The 22,040-nt window shown below is 38.8% G+C and overlaps 1 protein-coding gene across 3 annotated transcripts in view; it reads left to right on the forward strand.

The window, feature by feature from the left end:
- LOC124777049 (protein N-terminal asparagine amidohydrolase-like) overlaps nucleotides 1-22,040 on the forward strand; it is a 137,641-nt gene that overhangs the window by 110,517 nt on the left and 5,084 nt on the right. For 2 of the 3 annotated variants that reach the window (XM_047252317.1, XM_047252318.1), the window contains one exon: nucleotides 2,749-2,910. In XM_047252317.1, coding sequence (XP_047108273.1) covers nucleotides 2,749-2,910 — 162 coding nt within the window. Of the gene's footprint in view, nucleotides 1-2,748; nucleotides 2,911-22,040 lie in introns of those variants that run through there. The other variant, XM_047252319.1, reaches the window with a different exon arrangement.

The raw sequence follows: 22,040 nt of genomic DNA on the forward strand, positions 1-22,040 counted from the left end.
CCAGTAATGTAAGATTCACTGATGGAATCACACTGTACACAGAATCACTAGTGGAAATGAAGGAACCACTGGATAGAATTTAGAGAGAAAGTGAAGAACTTGGATTGTCATTTAATAAGAAAAAGAACCAAGATTGCGATAACTGACAGAGGTGAGTCACTAACAGTCACAGATGTACTATCTGAATATGGAGAAGTGGATCACTTTGTCTGTCTGGACTCCATGGTTCAGAAAGAGGGTGGCCCACACAGGAAATATAATGCAGGATTGATCTGGGTAGGGAAACTGCATTGAAGTTGACAGTGATTTGGAAAGACTGAGCCCTAACCAGACATGCTGAACTGAAAGTGCTGAAATCTCTACCTCTTCTTTTTCTTTATGGCATTGAAACATGAACAATAACTGGAGGAGACCACAAAAGAGGTTATGCTTTTGACATGTGGATGCACAGGAGGCTGCTGAGAATATCATGGATGGCCAAACAGACCAACAAATCTATCTTTCAAGAACTCAGGTTGGGGAAGAGGTCATCCAGTATTTCTTTCCAGTGAATCCTGCAGTTCTTTGGTCATGTAATTCAACAGTAGGAGGATAACATGGAAAAGATGATCACCCAAGGCAAAGCAAAGCAAAGGCAAAGAAAGCTTGCAGGTAAGACCACCGCAACAATGGATAGATCAGATAAAGGAGAAGATACACTAAACATGGGGCCAGCGGCTTTGAGTTGCAGAAGACAGGGGAAAAATGGAGACAGACTGTTAACAGGATTGTGCGTTGGGTCACCAATTTTCAACTGTGAAAGAAGGAGTGTTGATGATGAATCAAGGATGTTTGTGCATCATCTGTTTGGCCTCCCCTACCCACTTGTTCCCTTGCCTGCCCAGCTGTTCCTGCACACAAGCAGGAACAGCCTCATCTAAACAAACAAGTAAGAAGTATGGAAAGGATAATGAACGAGAAGCACTTAACAGGAAAGCTACTGATTCATGGAGAAAGTGAAGTTAAAGTTAATGAAAGACCCAAGAACAGCTAAAGGTGATTTTAAAGCCAGGAGTAAAGTATTGGTAGAAGAACTGAAGGTTGGAAATTAATGGTTGGGAGGGACAGTGGAATTAAACAAGTCTGACTCCTATAAATAATAATTTAGCTGCAAAATGGGAAAATATGGACAGTTCCTGATTTGGACAGATCATCCAGTGATCTGCAAATGTGTAAAATTATGAAACTGACAAAATAAGATCAAAAAGACTGTGTTTGAGAATAATGCTCCTCACAGACAAACAGCAATGAAAATGACCCTTAGTGAAATGCACAATTGCAAAAATGCAACCGGTGTAGAGAAATTTTTGTAGTTTTGATACACAGAATCTGGCCTTGTGATTTAATTGCATGATCATAATTTGAATGCAAACCCTTTGCTCCCACATAGTTGCCTAGAAAAACACATTGGGGGAAAGTACATTTCTAGTACCAAGTTCCTTATAATTTAATAGTTTTTTGAATTGAATTTTCTCACTGATACCGTTAAACATGATTATGCTTAGTATCTCAGGGTTGCAGATCCAAATGACAGAGTGAAATACAAGTATGTAGCTCCAGTACAGTACTTTCAAGCAAACCATGCAATATAATGGAATAAATGCCTACCAAATAAAATATCTAATAGTTATGCAGCAGTATGAGAAGAATAATGATAAATTAAATCAAAGTTCTTTGTCAGCAAAAGAAATTATGTTTGAGACTTCAACTTGCTCCTTGTACAACTCTCAGAAAAGGTAAAGGATAATAATAAATGAAACTGTATTCACATGTCAAAACACTTAACAGCACTTGAAGTACATGGAGTAATCAGGAGGTCACACTCGATTAAACAGCTCATTTTGTAGTGGTAGACAGACAGTAGGGCAGCAGATTACCTGCCACTTCAGTGCTTGAAAGTTGTAACTTTGGAGGAGCCACAGCAGCCATAAGCACTGTCTGGTATCACATACAGAAACCTCCATAACATATTAAAACTGCTGAGATTAGTGTGGATACAGGAAACTGTTGTTATTTGTTCAAAATATGGGAAATTGTTACCTTACGTGATGAATGACCGTACAAGTTAGTATGCACATGTCACATGAAGTAATGAACCTCTTTCTTAATAGATCAGTCTAGTGTTGGTATTTTCATGAGGAGCCTGTTTGCATGAAGTAAAATGGAACCAGTGGTACATTTTGTCACCATGTATCACAGGATTTTCCTGATCTATCACCTTGCTCATTTGTTCACCTACAGCAGCATGTTAAGCACCTATTCATTCAGCATGATGATGCAATACCTCCTCACCTCTGAATTGTCAGCCATTTGATGAAACAGTCCAAGGCTGTGAAGAAACTTTGTTGATGTCTGATTTAATCTGACCTCAAACCATATACATATGATTTTGATATTATTAAAAAGGTTGTGTGCATATTAGAAACCTTCTGTGACCAATCTCTATGAGTTTCAGCAACCTCTGAGTGTCAAGGATCACCATGCCTCCCCAACACATTTGGTGTCTTATGATGTCCATACCACAAGTCACAACTTTGAAAGGAGGAGTGTGATGATATACATTTCTAAAGAGGTGCATCTAATTCAATTGATCATTAGCGTGTATCAGTTGTTTTTATACTCTGTGTGATCGGAAACTGTTATTGTTGTATCTAAATTATGATTATCAAGAGAAGTGGAATGATTTTTTTCTGTCTTCATTTCTGTTAGATGATGGAAGTATACAATAATGAGACAAGAATGTTGAAGATAGGCCCATTTGATTATTCACCTTTGGATGACGCAGAGATGTGGCTGAATCTACCTGATGAAGTTATTCTGCGTTACATGAGCACATCCCCTGAAGTTGAACCACCCCATTTTGTGTCACAGGTCTGTACTGTTTAATAACATTTTATTCTCACTGCTTCTAATATGTAACTTTAAAAGGAATTCTGGTGTCTCAGTACTTCCTGCCATATTGTGATAGTATTGGTTAAAATATTTATGGTTCTTTAATTGTAAAAAAAAAGCTCATTTATTATGTCATAGTTGAAACAATGAGTTTTTGTTCTTGTATTCAGCTTAAAGAAAGCTACAGTAAACACTCTACTTGGAAGCATTGTTGTACACAGTCATTGTAGTATAAATAAAAACGTAATGATGGAAACTATTCTCCTCCAGTACATAAGCTTTTCTCTTGGCATTCAAATTGTTTGCCTCACATTGTGTAACATGTCAACAGGGGCTCTTCTACAAGTACATGTCATCCTCCTCTATGCTTCTTTTGATCTGTTATACTTCAAAAGTACAAGCCTTATTGTTGGTTTATTTGTGTTGTTCTTGTCTGACATACTATTTCTACAAGGGGCATTGTATCTTTCATACCACTGGGTAGGAGAAAAGACAGGTATCTCAACTTTTTCACATTTATTAGTCCTTCTCCACATAATACCCAGAAAGTTCACGTTTTTTCCCCCTGCAGTGTATAATCTGTGATATACCATGACCGTAGGTCCTCAGTTTGGGTCTGAAAAAATTTTTCAACTGCTGAGATAACTTCGCCACTGCTCAGAAAATGTTTCTAGCCTGTGGTTCCTTTTTGAAAGGGAAAGAAATTGCGCAGTTCTAGTTTCTGTGACTGAGGTGAATGTAGTAAGATTTTATAGGTTAGGCATGAATGAAGTGGGACAATTGAGCAGAGTGCATGGACACATGGTTATGCAGAGGTTGCAGACTTTTTTGCGATTCTGCTTGATTTCAGGCTGCAGATGGTCGGGAGGTTTCAGTAATGTTGTGTCCCTCCCTGTGTAATTGGTGAAGAAGAGTCGTGGACAATCCCCAAAGCTAGCATCATTTTCCAGGAGCAAACTGTGTCTTTACCTCTTTTTGGTGGATGAGAAATTAGCTGTATTACAGTTGTTTTCTTCTTTCTTTCATTTTTGTATCGGCGAGCTTAACATTCCTCCACTGTGTGGCTGAAAAAACTTGTTTTCTTTGTCCTCGCACATTATCAACATTTCTGCAATAGATGATATGTCCTGTTGTTTTTGAGTGAAATCATGCATGATCTTGTGCACTAAACCTACAGTAATACCAACCTATCTGACAGTTGTTTGAATTATAATGCCCTTATCAGATAACATGATAGTTTTCAGCTTTGTAGTGATCCTTGGCTCCTCTGTCAGTGGTGATCATCTTCAAGATAAATGTCTTCCATATCTATATGACTGCACTGATACAACCTTTTCCACTTGTTCACAATCTCCCATGCTGGTGTGTGATTTTCATGTGAAATCGATGTTTCGTTATGAATTTCTGTTGTCTTTTTCCTTTTCAAATGCAAATTGAAAATCACTGAATGTGTGCCTATGTTCCTCCCATGACAGCCATCTCACTTTGGTGCGCTACAACACAGGTCTGTAAGAATTAACACAGGTTGGTAAGAATAACATGAACAACCAAAAAACAAACTGCACTTCTAATGCATATGCTTGGATTGCAGTATTGACACTGTTTCTAGGCAGAGGTATGATGTAATGAACTCATATATTTTTTGTGATAACTGCATTGCTAGCATTCTTCACTGACTTATTTAGTGATAAATTGACTGTTATGACATTTTATTATAAAATCTTAATGGACTTGTTGCTACTGGATGTTTCTGTGATGACAATGATGACACAAACTTTCAAGTATGACGGCATAGAACAGTAGTATCAATCTGTGATAAGTGACATTGTTCCAGAATCAAATGAGCCAAATTTGTGGGATCACTCTGCCATTTCAGTATGAGGAAATATGAATTGTTTGTTCTATGTAATAGATTGTTTTATTTTGTATTTATTTTCTAATATTATAGGGTAAGATAACTTCCACAGTATAGATATAAGCAAGTAGGGATGAGGGGGCAGGAAACTCCAAAACTGCAATATTGTCTTGCAGTTGGCATGATGAGGACACAGACATTGTCATCCAGATTTAAAGATCTGTGAGAGCTCAATTAGTGTTTACAAACTGAAGTGTACAGTGATTGCCCATAGCAAATAGTGTTTTACCCAGTTACAGGATTATTAGATGTGATTTGTGTACAAATAGAAACTATAGAAAGCTGACAAGTTTCTTTGGGCCATGTACCGATGTTGGAGACATTGAGTAGATGGTATGTTTCAAAGACTGTTCATACGCGTATCTAAAATAAGACAAGCTTGTACTCCAAATGCTGTGACTAAGGAGGATAACAAACTATACAGATGCCTGACCTTGAGAAAATAGTACATACTCATTTGGATGAGGAGCCTTAAATCAAAACTTCATTAGTTGTGCAATGAGAGGCAAAAAGATGACCAGCCCAAATAATTTAGAGTCCAAGAACAGCATTGTGCCTGTCCAAGTTCAGAAGTGCTACTGTACATGACTCTATAAGAATTCCACATCAGTAGAATTACAACAACAACAAGTGTTTCGCATCTGTTTCAATGGCTGGGTGAATATGCTGATGGCTTATAAACATAAAGGATGAGTGTTCAAATCTAAATGGAGTCAATTCTTTTTATTTTATTGTATTTTATTTTATTTATTTAGACATGTGTAGGTAATATTTTAAACCTTAATTCACTACAAATTGTGCAGTTGTAGTCTTTTCTAGGTTCCAAATTCTTTCAAAAGATTCCATTTTATAGTAGTCTAATCTTTAAAAAACAGACAAATGGTCATAGGAAAAATATTGAAAATCAATGTATTTATTTATTTGTTTGTTGTTTGGTTGATTGGATTGATTTGATTTGGGTGGAGGGGACCAAGCAGCAAGGTCATCAATCTCATCAGATTGGGGAAGGATGGGGAAGAAAGTTAGCTGTGCCCTATCAAAGGAACTGTCCTGGAATTTGCTTGGAGCAATTTAGGGAAATCATGGAAAACCTAAATCAGGATGGCCAGACATGGGCTTGAACTGTCATCCTCTTTAATGTGAGTCCCATGTACTAACAACTGCGCCACCTCACTTGGTGTATTTATTTGTAATTACTTCGACTGCCATCTGGTGTCTATAGTTTTCAGCTAAGAGAAATGTATCAGCCTATTGGTATGTGTCATAGATCTGCTTCAAAATAGCTGACTTGAATGTTCATGATCAAATAATTGCTCTCTTTGGAAATGGTGTTACTGCATCAGAGGCAGGATGTCACTATCATGTGGATGCTTCCACAGCAAGGAGATGGATTAGATGATTCAGAGATAATGTTGAGGTAGTGAGATGTCCAATATCTGGAAGACCAAGAGTCTCTGTTTGGAGACAGGACGAAGAATTGGTCAGGGCAGCCCAGAATGTTATTTTGCCACTCATCTGGGCTTGTTCAGAACAGCATTCAGCATGATGTGAATGTTTCCTGAAAATTTAATCATCCTTGAAACTCCTTTCGAAATGTGGTGCTACAGAAGAATGCTGAAGATTAGATGGGTAGATCACATAACTAATGAGGAAGTATTGAATAGGATTGGGGAGAAGAGAAGTTTGTGGCACAACTTGACCAGAAGAAGGGATCGGTTGGTAGGACATGTTCTGAGGCATCAAGGGATCACCAATTTAGTATTGGAGGGCAGCGTGGAGGGTAAAAATCGTAGAGGGAGACCAAGAGATGAATACACTAAGCAGATTCAGAAGGATGTAGGTTGCAGTAGGTACTGGGAGATGAAAAAGCTTGCACAGGATAGAGTAGCATGGAGAGCTGCATCAAACCAGTCTCAGGACTGAAGACCACAACAACAACAACAACAACAACAACAACAACCTTGAAACTCGACTTTGGTACCCTGAAGGATGCCTCACTTACCAACATGATAATCACCCATCACACACTAGCATTAGGATTCAGGGTTGGTTTCAAAGGAGAGAGAATATTATTCAATGCCTTCCATGGCTTCCAAAGTCACCTGCTATCAGTCCTATAAAGCATGTGTGGGCTCAGCTTAAGAAGACTCTGCAGGGCAATTGGCCCAACCCTCCTCTGGGAACTGTGAATGCCCTATGGGATTTGGTTCATTTTTCATGGGAGAGAACTGTCTTGGATGAGGACCTTTTCCATAGACTTTTCAGTTCTGTGCCTCAAAGGATCCAAGTTGTTCTTGATGCCAATGGCATGTTGACGTGATACTGAAGCTGTAGGTAGCCTGCTATTCATTTTATTTTAGGTAGCCTGCTATTCATTTTATTTTACTTCATTTTTCTGCAAAAGGCCCACATAGTTATTAGGCCAACAATATTGATTTCAAAATACAAATCTATAGGCTACTGCATTATTTGCATTTTTATGGGAGGTCAGGTGAATATCACCCTCCAAGGAAGATAATTTTTATTTTTGTGGGAGGTCAGATGAATATCACCCTCCGAGGATGGTTATTTTTTTGTTATTGGAGCTCAGATTTACTGAAGAGAATACTGAAAAAAGTAAAAAAAAATTAATTTAATAACAAAAACTAAATCCAATCTCCGCAGTCTCATTTCATCAACATGGTGTCTGTGACACATGAATAGCTGGCCACACCTATGGATTTCTGTGACGGGCCAAAAACCGCAGCCCATTTCTGCAGGTATCCCTAATGGATCAGGCCTGCCAATTTGAAGTCCATCTTTTCTCACTAATGTGCAGACCCTGCCTGTCGGATCTAGTGTTCCTGATCTGCCCACGGGTCAGGTCTGTTTGTGTGTGGCATAATGTGGCGGATTTTCGTGGTTTATCCATGGACCCAGGACAGAGGTGCTCCTTGTCAGGCCAGAGACCTGAATAAAACTTCATTGCTGAGAAAGGAGTACAGGTGAATATGTTGTATGAATTTGAAATATACAGTCACATTCACAACAAACTAACCTACATCTTGAATGACCAACTAGAGTTAACAAATCAAATGTCCTTACACAGTTTCATCTAACCTCTACAATTTTCAGGTCACAGGCAGAATACATATACTGTCATAGTTAGCTTAATTAATTAATCAAGATAAAAAACTATGCATGAACTTTCAAAAGAAACATGAAAAAAAAAGGCTGCAAGTGAGATTCTATCCGATAAATACTACAGCTACCAGCACAGTAAGCTGAAACACTACCAAGGAGGCGCTGATCTCTTCCTTTTAGTGTAATGGTCAAATATGCCTACCATAGGTAAAGAACAAATATTAGAAACAACAGATATTGAAGGACACATCCACTCACTCGTATAAACATCATGTAAAGACTTTAAAAAAATGCCAATCAGCTGACATGTTTCTCTTAGCAGAGAAGTATAGAGAGAGACACCAGATGGCAGTCGAAGTAATTACAAATAAATACATCCATTTTCAATATTTTTACTATGACCATTTATCTATTTGTTTAAAGGTTAGACCATTATAAAATGGAATCTTTTGAAAGAATATGAAACCTAGAAAAGCCTACAAGTGCACAATTTGTAGCAAATTAAGGTTTAAAATATTACCTCCACAGGCGACTCCCATTAGATTTGAACGCTCGTCCTTAACATTCATAAACCATCAGCCTGTCCACTCAGCCATAGAAACAGATGTGAAACACTCATTGTTGTAGTAATTCTACCGACGTGGAGTTCTAATATTTCAACCATTTCTATGTGCTCGACTAATGATCTTCAAAAGAAATGATATGTGTGAAACTGCAAGGGGTCTCGACATATACTGTATCCTAACTGTTATATTGCTTCTATTTGATGATGTAAACACCAACGTAAAGCTCCACAGACTGCTAGATTTGTGGATACTGACACTTCTGAACTTGGGCGTGTGCAGTGCTCTGTTCTTGTACTCTAAATTATTAAGGCCGGACAATATCTTTATATCATATTATGTAAGAAATAGGTGTCACACATGGTACTGTTAGAAATTTAGTATGGGAAGAGCTGCCAAGCACCTGCCATTCATATAGAGAACAAGCTTTAATTTATGCTGACTTCAGACCTTATATCACTTTGAGCCAATATATGCTGCAGCATTGTATTGTTGGTCCTCACTTTCTTGTGTATGTACTTTCCTTGGATGTATTGTGTTGCACTAGAGAGAAACTTTTCAACAAATGTGTGTGTCTTAGAAATCCCCATGTTGTAAAAAGTCACCAACACAGACTGGCAGTGAACTTTTGGCAAGATATTGTTATTGATTGGGTAATAGGCCCGCACTTACTTCCTTCTGACTTTTATTTACTCGTGTCTACTCTGTTTATGAGATATGTACTTCCCACAATGTTAGAAATAACCTCATTTCATTTTCATACACACATATATTGCAACTAACTTTGCAATATTGCTAGTGAATATCATTATCCAATGTTTTCAGAAAGATGGATCGAAAGAGGAGGTCATGTTTTGCGGTCAGTTCAATTGCCTGGTGTGGCTCCACTTAATTTCATTTCCTGGGGTCGTATCAAGGGTCTTGTGTGTGCATCATCAGTTGAGACATGGCAAGAATTCTTGTTGTGGTCGAACAATGCCAGGCCTGTTCACATGGGTGTGCAGTTTTTTGTGCCACCATCTAAAGTTATACAAATAAAGAAAATTAATGTACAAATATATCTATTTGGATTTATGTCTTAATCAGCAGCCCAACAATAAATATGGATTTTTCTCAATTTCTGTAATAACTTTCAACTTACTTGTTTCAAGACTCCTGCCTCAAAGTGACACACTGGGCCTATTCTATCATCCCTGAAACAGTAAAGGGCCATTAACCATGCACCTGACAGTCTAGCACGTTCATTAATCTGGCATTCCTTCATGCATATTGAATATTTTGGACACATTCAGTGGAATCTGGTAACATTCGGCAGTGGCCAACAATTTCAGGTTGTGTAGTGCGAACAGTTATTTCAGTCACCTGTCAGACAGCATATGTTGTGCACCAGGTGTCTACAGAAATTAAAAAGTGGTGTTTTAATGTGTAGTCGTGATTAGTGCTGTTCCATATCACAATTACAGTAATGCCGTGTATTGTTTTGGGGATGCTTTCTCAAACAAGCATCTCTCAAAACAAAGTGGAAGTGAAACGTAAACATGTTGCAATACAACAGAAGCTTGACGTTATTAATCAGACTGAGAAAGGTGAGAACAGAAATAAGATCATGGAAGCATATAAAGATGGTTCTTCAAAAATCTATGATTTAAAAAAATGACTGCATAGGTAAAACTATGTTCAATTCCTTTCTGAAAGTATTTTGTGTTAGAGAGAGTGATGAATTAAAAATGGTCAAGATACTGGTGAAATTGATGACACTTGAAAGAAAAAGAATATTAAATGACTGAAGAGATCATTGTAACTGGTTTGATAGATCAATAAATATAAGGTTACCATTCAAAGGTCTTCTTTGGCGCAATGTTTAAGTTGCAGGCTGTGATAGAAAAGGTCATGGGTTTGAATTTCATTGTCGGCTAGTAATATTATTTTATCAAAATGACTGATTATTATTATTTTCAATTAATTGGTTTCAGCATAATTTTTTTAATATTTTTGCTCTTATTTTTCTTCCTATCATTCTTTTTTCATTGAGAATCTGCCTGTGTTGCCTGTAACCTGTAAATGAGTTCCAACCAGGACTGTTCATTCGTCGGAATCATGTCAGCCACCTAGCAAAAGCGAGATGTTGCAATTTGCTTTTATCACTGAAATTGAAGTTTTTCTGTCTTGAGTTTGCTTGTGCACGTCATCTTTAATTACCATGAGCAAAGCGAGCATGATTAATAATTCTGCTGCAGGTTGCTGCCTGCCATTTTCTCATATACATTGCACATCAAGAGGTTGTGGTAAGGTTAGAAGACAAGTGTAAATTGAAGGCTACAAAACCCACTGCCTGCAGTCATTGGTCCTCTGAAATCAACTTTGGACAGGGCATCTCACATTCCCACCGTACCTGATGGCAGCAGCTTCCAACATTGCTCCACATTACATGAACAGCATTTCAGCACTTGTGAAGTGACCCATCATGCTTGTGTGTCGCCTTTAACTGAATGGTAGCTGATGTGGCAACACTGTAGCACCAAGTGATAGATGTCAGTTATCAAGTAATTCTAATCAGGCTAAGGGTCACAAATGTGTACATTTCATATGAATGGAAATATTATTTCTTGGTGTTAGATGTAGATTATCCTTCTTGTTGGAGTAATTCATATTTACTAGCAACTAATAAACAAATATACTGCAGTGTGGTTATTCATTAATTATACACACTGGTTACAGAATGAAGTGACCTGTTTCATTAGTTCTGTGACCACTAATCAGCTTTATATCATGCTAAGAGCATGCTCCAAATGTGGAGAAAGTCATAAAGGAAAATGTTGTGCACTTCAAGGTGTGATGCTGTGTGTACCTTCCCCCTTACTTTTGTCCATTGCCACACAACACTGTTCAGGTTCTCATACAGTCATCTAGACAACACGGATGCGGTGCTAACAATTCATAAGCAGCTGGAGGAAGGGAGGCAAACTATGTCCATGATGGTGTTGGCCAGGATGATGACAAAGGTTCCTTACATCTGCCCCCAATGCTTTGTTTGGACCTGTTTTGACTTTTGATTGAATAATTATACTGTTTGAAGAATTGCTATCAGAACTGCATTCTATGGAAGAAGCTCAGTAACTTTAAATGAGGGCACTTTTAAGACCTAATTCTCTGTCTTTCCACCATTACAACCCACTAGTCATTCTAAGACTTTGTCAAATCCAGAACTTTCCTGGGTGAGGGTGTGCCCCAGCCCATGTAACATCACAGAATTCAATACCGTCCTCCATAGTACCATTCTCGCTGCTACAGGCATTTGTAATAGAGTTGGACAGCCACTCTATCTAAGATCCCACATCTAATTCTGCACACTTGTCAGCACTATAGAGTTATGAAAACAGTTTCAGAGCTCAACAGGGGGTGATGAGTATGGAGAGTGAAGTGACCAGAGGTATTAACTTTTGGTTACCCCCCAGAAAATGTGAACCTTGCCAATACTTTGTCCTTGTGGTGTTGTCATTAGCGGAGCAGCTCAATGTTTACTGTAGGAAAGACTCTTTGTGAATCACTTGTGCTCTTCGATCATTTGCCATATGAAGCTGAAATGTTGAACCCCAGTTACTCCTACTTTCATTCTGAACAAGAATTCGCATGTGCGGTGCATGACAGTAAACATACAGTTTCTCTCATTGTGCCAAACTGATGGTGTGCTGCAAATGATTTAAGCTTACTTATTTTATTTTGATAAATAAGTGCAGTACTGTTACCCTGGACAGATGACGTATTTCCTGCCACTCCAGCACAACACATCAGACAAAAACAACACTTTTGGAGAGATCTTTAATGCGGCATGTCACTGTCACTGCAAATTTTCATAATACACAAATATAAATATGAAAACCACCAAATATAGTATGTTAGGTTTGGAAATACTGAAATCAAGATGGCATCTGCTTGATTTGCTTCAATTACCCAATCACAGCACAGGACGCCTGATCTATTCAGTCGGTTACAACATTACTTATTAGTTGTTCAAACATACAAATGCCACCAAAAAATTAAACAAGCAGCACAAATCTAACAGGAATGGTTAATGTCTCAAATTAATGTACAAACAATGTAGTAACAAGCAAAGCCATGCCTTCAAATGCATTTAATGGTGAAGAAAGTGAAAGCGTTGGTTTCCCTGAAAGGCACAGAATTGTAGTCACTTGTGATGCCTGCAGAACTCTCTGAAGGAACTATTGCATAACAGTTTTGCGTTGTGGATAAATTCTTTCGAGTGATATGCTTGGCAGAACATGTACTCATCTAGACAATCCACAAAATGTTTGGACTTTTGACTATATCGTGGGATGACACCTCTGATGTCTCAACACATTCTTTCCACACACTGTGGGTGAACAGAACAATCTGTCAGACGTACAAAGTTCCCTCGCATGTACTGAAAAGCTTCAGACCTATAATGTCATCTAACTTCTAGCTGTCACTTATGATCATTTTCCCCAGGAAGAATCTTTAGATTGGTTATTCTTATCAAGCCCTCCTTAGTTCATGCTTCCACAGGCTCAAGGGAGGCTTTCTTGGACCCTCACTGAATTCCACCGAACACCTACTGTCTGATGATTTTACATCCTTTGCTGTGTTTGCTTTTCTCAAATTGCATCTCATCCCTGGTCCCTGTGTAAATTGTTAATCCCCCACTCTGTGTGCACTTGATAGTAGAAGAAAGACCAGTCAGTCACTGTACGCTTAGAGAAGCCAAAATTTTCGATAAGTCTCTCTCTCTCTGTCTTTCCATAATTCGTGTAGATCCACATGGCAAAGAACTCAGAGGTTTTGCTGACATTTGTGAATTACTGAACCAAGTACAGTCCCATACAGTCTGCTTGAATGTGCATTGCATATTGACCATGCAACTCTTTTCCACATTTTCTGTTCTCTCAAAATGTTTCCTCATTCAGCATAAATGTAACCAGTGTGTGGCATTTTGGGCAGTCTATGCTTCATAGGGAGACATTATGGTCCAACATCCAAGATCACAAATTTGCTTTATTCATTCAGTATAATGCAACCTATCCAAGCATGCCTGCATTGCATTCGATTTTGGATAGTAAACAGTACAGTCATAGCACAATTATTTCTTTCACTGTTTCGCAACATAATATATTTATATAATTTTCAATGATATAATAATATATATTTCATTTAATACACAGTCATTTGAGTCCCAGCAGTTTAGCTTGGGCTCTTTTGGGCCCAACCTAACGACACCCTGAGAAATTCCAACTTATTCAGAAACAAAACAGCTGAATATTTGTGGCAGCCAAGATTATAAATTTCATTTCTGTGTACAAGGGCAACAGGAAAATTTATAATCTTGGTTGTAACTATTACTCAGCTGTGCCAATTTAAGCTGTGTGCTTGGATCCCACCCTAACCACATCCTCATATGTTGTGTAATGTTTGCAGAAAAAAAAGCTCTGTATTTGTGACAACAAATAATATAAATGTCATTACTTCACTCACAACAATTTAAGTTGTGCTGTTACCTCCCAGTCTAACAACACCTTTCAAAATTATGACGTGTAGATCATGACATATTTGGAAAGAACAGCCAAATATCTGTGACAGGAAGGAATATAAATGTCATTGCTTCACTCAGTAATGTAATCTGTGCTATTACCCTTCAGTCTAAATACACCATTGGAAATCATGAAATGTTGAATTGTGATGTATCTGGAAAAAACAGCAAAATATTTGTGACAACAAAGAATATAAATGTCATTGCTTTACTTTCAGCAATCTAAGCTATGCTCTTGGTCCTAGCCTAAGCACACTTTTAGGAAGAAACAGACAATATTATATAGGAAGGCATAGCTTTGTTTGTAACTGTACTGTTGGTCTATTAATCTGAAACATTAATCATTCCTATTTTATTTGTGCTACAATTTTTATGAAATTCAAGGTGTCTGTGTGTTCATGCAATGAAATGTCATGTAGCAGTTGGCTGACTAGGTCACATGTCGTGAGCTGTTGTTGGCTGACAAGATCACATGTTCTGTGCTCTTATTTGCTGACAGAGGCAAATCGAGCAGACACAATCTTGATTTCAGTTTTTTTGAAAGCTAACATGTTGTATTTAGTGGTTTCCACATTTATACTTGAAAATTCCTGGCAGATTAACACTGTGTGGCAGACCAAGACTTGAACTTTCACAGGCAAGTGCTCTACCAACTGAGTTATCCAAGCGTGACTCACAACCCTTTCTCACAGCTCTACTTTCACCAGTACCTCATTTCTACCTTCCAAACTTCAGAGAAACTCCTCTGCGAAACTTGCAAGAGCAGCACTCATGAAAGAAATGATATTGCAGAGACATGGCAAAAGTAAAGCTGTGCAGAAAGGTCGTGAGTCATGCTTGGGTAGCTCAGTTGGTAGAGCAAAGGTCCGAGTTTGAGTCTCAGTCCAGCACACAGTTTGAATTTGCCAGGAAGTTTTATATCAATGGACACTCTGCTGCAGAGTGAAAATTTCCATCTGGGTATTAATACCTGCTTATTATGAAAATATGCAGTTCCAGTTATATACCACATTAAAGATCTCTCCAAGGTGCTTCATTTTTTATGTGCTTTGTTACTCTGTTGTGGCAAAAGTGCAATATCAGTGTGTAAAACCTTTACAGTAAGTCCTTATACCTGAACACCATTGTAAAAAATAATATCATGTGGTACTGTATTCAGAAAATTGATTTTTCGTGTAACTGTTCTCGTCATAACAATGGTCATCTGCAGTTAAAAATATAGGATGTTTCAAAAAGGTTCATACGATTCCACAAGACTATATCTTATGCTTAAGTGAAGATATAAACTTTGGGTAAATTTCAATTTACACATGGGACTGCTAAGCTATTATTTTTCAAAAGAACCATCTCACTTTACTGGGTTATACCCAGTCAGTCCAGAAAGTTTCAAATTGGGATTAATAAATTGTAGAGAAAAGTTAAAATACTGGTTTTAATGTTTCGGGTTTTCTTCATAGTCTCTTCCATAGAACATTCCTACAAACATGTGAAAATGACAGGAAATTCCATTTTTAAGATGTTCAGCTTGCATCCCACATTGGCTTAAATGTTGATTATGTCCTCAGAGTGTTGACCCTTCATGTGAATTTCTGTACTTTGTCATTTTGTGGCATATTTGTATTGATAACTCCAAGTCTCCTCAGCTCTGATGATACTTTCCAGAAAAGATCTGTCTGCGTTTTGAATTTCAATGAAGCCATGGTATGTGTCCACATGTCATTGTTTTTGTTCTGGCATCAAGATATGTGGGCCAACTTTGCACACACTTTTCCCTTCTTGAGAACATTGTATAGAATGTCGTGAACACTTGATTTATGACCACACGTCCAAATCTGTCTGCTCACAACTGCACGCTGATGTCTGTCGTGTACAGTTGTCAGTTCAACCTGCCACCATAGTTACTGTGCTGACATTGCTTATGCACCAGGAATGCAATCAGTCTCATAACATTTTAGATGCGTGGGATATCTTTTGTATTCATGCACATATGGCCTTGGGATACTTTTTACAGTTACATTTAGGATCAAAGTTTCCCTAAAGCTTTCACAAATGGTTGGCGTGCACTCTACTGGATGCACAACAAACATCCGGATGATAATTAGACTTGACTCATATTTTTGCACACACACACACACACACACACACACACACACACACACACACACACATTAACTGAGATCAGGCAACCTTGGAGTACCTTGGTGCATTGCTGTAGGAGGTAAGTGCTATACTCTTGAATAAGTGAGCAAGATAGCTACATAAGGGAAAACCATACCAGCAACCATATGGGCTGGCAGCTTATGACTGGCCCAAAGTTAAATTTTTACTTTTGGTGCATGAGATAAGAGTTACCCCAAACAGCAATATTCATTCATGTAGAGGATATAGTCTTGTGAAAACAGCTGGATCTTTTTAAACTCCTGTGTTTTACACAGTTGTTGACAGCTTTTTCACCTTAGTTCATAATGAACATTAAATATTCCCATAATATCATAATTTGTTTTCAGCTTTGAGGAACGTATATTTGCTCATTCTGTGAAATTAGTGTTGTTTTATTAATTATGAGCTGATTATGCAACATTTTGTGATTGCTTCTTGATTCCAGCCTTTTGTTAGGCAGGAAAAGAAATCCAATGCATGTGCAGTGTGAAATCAAAGTAATGTTATTTGCAAGTTTTTAGAAGTATAAGTGTAGTGCACAAATTATAATGTAACAACAAAAATAATCAATTTTTGAAAATATAATGTTATTGTATAGATAAAAAAATTTACTCACCAAGCAGTGGAAAGAGGACACATGTATAAAAGGTATTAAAATTTGCAAGCTTTTGTAGCCAACTGTCCATTCTTCAGGCAGAAGGTTTGAAGGGGTAGGAAGAAGGGTGAAGGAAAAAAGACTGAAGTTTAGGAAAAGGAGTAGATTGTGGAAAAGTCGCTCAGAACCCCAGCTGAGAGGAGACTTACCAGACGGATGATAAGAAAGACTGATTTTTAGGGTCTGGACCAGATGACATTTGAGAACTTGAGAGCTTAAAGATGGAACATAGGGTAATCCGCGAGACAGAGATTACTGCCAAGACATCATGCACAACTCAGTAAGAGCAGAAAGCTAAGTGCATTGTTTGTTCTAGAGATGGGAGGGGGACAGCAAGAAAAGACTGGTCAGAAAATGAATGATGTAGAAAACTAAAAGTAATTGAAAAAAGGAGTAGTTACTGTGAGGAAATGCTGAGACTGAAGAAATTAACATAAATTAAGGCCAGGTGGTTGGCAAGAACCAAGAATGTGCTGTTGTGCCAGTTTCCACCTGCAGAGTTCAAGGAAAGTGGAGTCTGAGCAAAGAATTCAGATGGCACTTGTGGGGAAACGGGCACTGATGTGTGTTGCCCATATACACCCTATGCCTATACCTATTCATCCTAACTCATATCCTAGTGGTGGTCGTGCCGTTGTGAAAGGCATACATAACCGCTGGTATATGATGTGTCATTTCATAGGTGGCTCTCACCAGTTGCAGGGCTGATATAGGTGGTGTTAGGAGTGTGCTAGGGCAAATCTTATACTGGAGACAGTCATAGTGTAGGAGCCATAGTGTAGGGAGATGTGTGGAGAAGGGGCATAGGGTCTGACAAGGATATTGCAGAGATTGGGTGGGTGACGAATAGCTATTCTAGGCTTGGTGGGCAAAATGTCAAACAGAATGGGCCTCCTTTCCGGGAACAATTTTAAGCAGTCATAGCTTTGTCAGAGTAGCTGATTAATACATTCAAAACCAGCATAATACTAAGTGGCAAATGGTGTACTCCTATGTTGTTATTTCAGAGGGATCAGCAATACCAGGATTGAATGTGATGGCCCACTTTTGAACTAGGCTGTTGCGGTCGTTATGTCCAGTGAAGGCTGAGGTGAGAATGGTGGTGACCTGCAGTCCCTCCCTAAAACCTCAGGCCCCTCGCAAGGACTAACACTCATTTCAAACCATGCATCCTCAGATCTACAAACTCAATCATCCTGGGCATCCCATAGTTGCTCGCTTCAAAGCACCTACCAATTGGATATCTGCCTCAGTTGATTTACACTTGCAACTCATATTACAAAGACTTCCCTCCTATACTAAAGACACCAACCATTTCATAGGCATTCTGAAATCTGTGTCTGTCCCACTTGCTTGTCACCATTGATACCACCTTCCTCCGTACCAACATCCCCCAAGTACATGGTCGGTCTGTTGCTGAACATTTACTCAGTCAGCATCTAGCTGATTCTAAACCTATGAAATCCTTCATGCTGACCTTAATAAACTTTATACATACAGACACCTACTTTATCTTTGAGGGGCAGAGATACAAACAAATCAGAGGCACAGCTGTGGGAATCAATATGGCTCTTTCGTGTGCCAACTTTTTCTTGGGCTGCTTGGACGGGACTATCCTAGGATCCATAATCCTTCAGCATCTGGTTTGGTTTAGATACATTGATGACCTTGTAAGGGATCTGTGATCCCATGAACATAGATGCTAGTATCCAATGCCCGGGTCGATAGTTGACAGGAGTCGATTGTCGAGCGCTGCAGAAGGCAGTGAGATGAGTGTCGAGTGAGGAATTGTACTGGGGAGTGTGGAGTGAGCGGTGGTGTTAGGGAGACGGGCAAGAATGGTGGTCGAGTGAGTTGTAAACGGTAAAATTCACCGGAGTATGATGAGTGAGCACGTCTCCCTGATCGTCGTGGGGTTGACCCTCACTAATACCGATTCGCGAGTGATATGAAACAGAAAGTGACAAGTGCCGAATTACGTGTTTCGCGTCAACCGCGTCGGCCAACAACAACCATGGATTGCAGTGAGGATTGTTGTGGATGTTAACCATCAGCATTGCGTGTGACGAAGCACTGAAAATCAGCCATCAATAAAAAGATATAACCGTAATTAGACGTGTAAGGCGAAGGTAGCAACTGCCTCAGAATTTGTGTGGGAAATATATATCAGTTTGTACATCGCAACCTTTATGGTTCTTAATAATAGACAAACTTTCAATCATTCCACTATTCAGTCTCAGAACAGCTGCGCTCGGTTGAAATACCCCCGAAGCCACAGCAGAAAACCGATAGCCTTTCATCCATTAAGCACACGGTCATGTAATCATAATAATTAACTATTTGGCGGCTTCAGTAAATTACACAAAATCCAGTAAAGGAATTTAAACGGCAGTGTTTCAGCCTCTTTGCCGTTTGGGCTTATGTTGAGGCTGACCTATTAAAATTCTTGAAATCTCTAAATGCATTCTCCCAATTAAATTTCACATGATCCTATACTGAATCCCACACCATTTTTCTTGATGTTGATTTCATTCTCAGCAAAGGTCAGCTACACAGTTATGTTCACATTAGACCTACTAACAAACAAGAGTATTTACATTTTGACAGTTAGCAACCTTTCCATGTCGAACATTCTCTCCCATACAGTCCTGGAATTTGCAGCAAACATGTTCAGATGCAGATTATTTACAGTGACACACTACCATCCTCACTTCAGCCTTCATTGTATCTAATTACCCTACCAGCCTAGTTCAAAAGCAGTTTTCCTGAGCTATCACATCCCATCCTGGTACTGCTGATTCCTTCGAAAAACAACTCGAGAGTACACCACTCGTCACTCAATATTATTGAATGTATTAAACAGCAATTCGACAAGGATATGACTTCCTAAAATCGTGCCCTGAAAAGAGATCCATTCTAGCTCATATTTTACCCACCACACATAGAATAGCTTTTTGTCGCCCTCCCAATCTGTGCAGTATCCTTGTCAGATCTTATGCTCCTGCTGCACACCTCTCTCTATCCTATGGTTCCTACTCCTGTGACTATCTCTGCTGTAAGACTTGCCCTAGAATGCTCCTGGCACCACGTACCCCAGCCCTGTAACCGGCAAACCGTATACTCTGAAAGGGACAGCCACATGTCAAATGACACATGTTGTATACCAACTGTTATGTAAACGCTGTTCGACCTTTTATATTGACATGACTGCAATCAAATTATCACTTAAGATATATGGACATAGGCATGTATACTGGCAACATATACTATCCTGTTGCAGAGAATGCTTTGCAACATGACAGTCATGCCTGTTTCACATATGTCCCATCTGGTTCCTTTCCCCAGACACCAGTTTGTACCAACTGTGCAGTTGGAAACTGGCACTACAATGTGTCCTTGGCTCTCACCACCCACCTGGCCTAAATTTATATAAATTTCTTCCATCTCAGCATTTCCTCAAAGTAACTATTCCTTTCTTCACTCCCTTTTCGTTTTCTACATCATTCACTTTCTGGCCGTCTAGTTTTCACTGCTCCCCTCCCATCTCTATCACATTCAATACACTTAACTTTCTGCTCTTATTAAGTTGTGCATGATGTTTTAGAAGTAATCTCTGTCTTGTGTATTGCCTTATCTTCCACCTTTAAGCTATCCAGTTTTCAAATCTTGTCTGGTGCAGTCCCCAACAATTAGTCTTTCCTCCTCTTCCTGTCTGGTAAGTCCCCCAGGTCAGGGGAGACTGACCAGATCTTTTCCTAAACCTCACCAGTCCTTTTCCTTCAGCCTTCTCCCTCACCCTTCCACTATTCAGCCAGAAGAAGGAGCCACTGGTCCCAAAAGCTTGCAATCTTTAATACTTTTTATATGTGTGTTCTCTTGCTGTCACTTGGTGAGTAGATTTTTTATCTATCCAATTATATTAAATTATAATGCAAAATATTTTAAAAATTCACTGGGTCATTCCACACCAAGTGGTCTAAAACTGAAAAAAGTTCCCACCATCATGGTCTCCAATTTTCGTCAAATTTTAACTGTAGCTTTAGTCAAGTGTTGAAGTAAGTTTCCCAAGATTTCAGGCCTCTAGCTGCAATAGCTGCTGATCTAGACCCCCTTGTCTGAAGTGTACTTAGTCCGTGTGCATGCAACATAAAAAAAATGTCATATTTGGAGTCTAATAAAATCGAAACTAATTCATAAGAATGGTTAGTAAGATGCGACCCTGTACAGTTTTTTTTGCTGATTCCAACGAAATTATGTATAACATTACTCATGCAAACCCCGGTCAAATAACTCGACTCAAAGTATACTTCAAAATTTGTCGTGACACAACGCGACAAATTTTGACCAATATTAAGACTGCAATGATTTCCTTGCAGTTGAAGATATGGACGTGAACTTTTGGCCAAGCTTCATGCTTGTGCTAGACATAATGCAGCCGGATTTGCAATGATCCAGGCCATATGGTCGCCCTGCAGTATCTCTTCAAATTAGGCAGTGTCAGCACAAACGGTAAAATTTACCAAAGTTTCAAGCCAATTACTAAAAAATAGTTGGCCTGAATCTGCTTGTGAATAGTATCACCTAAAAGAGAAACTCTTGCTCTACAAGACTGACATTTGTTTTTTTTGCAACGCGACCATTAAGTACTCATTAACTCACATCAAAGTTGTTATATTTTGTATGCGCGATGCACTAATTTTTCTTCATTTCTAGGAATTTGAATCTTAATAGTCGCTTAGAATTACTGATATAATTGGATATTTCATTCGTGTTTTATTCAGTGATTGGCCAGTGAGAGATGTCAGAAGTTAATGAAGAAGAAGAATCGTTGGCCCCCTGTTCAATTGGAAAAGATGCTGCTGCATCGAAGTGCCATGTTATCTTCTATGCTAAGAAGACTGGATTCAAAGCGTTTAGTGATTTCACAGAATGTGACCAGAAATTGCTTGTTTCGCGTTCAGAAGCCAAACTTGACGAAAATTCCATCATTTGCTTCCACCATGAAGCCCTCTTCCTACATGAATATCAAGCGATGCAAAAGAAATGTTGCAATCCATTCAAGAAGAGGAATCACAATGTAAAAGCTGGACTTAGACTGCTTGATAATGAAACAGCTGCCAAACTTTGCCT

Source organism: Schistocerca piceifrons, chromosome 2 (assembly GCF_021461385.2).
Source record: "Schistocerca piceifrons isolate TAMUIC-IGC-003096 chromosome 2, iqSchPice1.1, whole genome shotgun sequence".
Lineage (NCBI taxonomy): Eukaryota > Metazoa > Arthropoda > Insecta > Orthoptera > Acrididae > Schistocerca > Schistocerca piceifrons.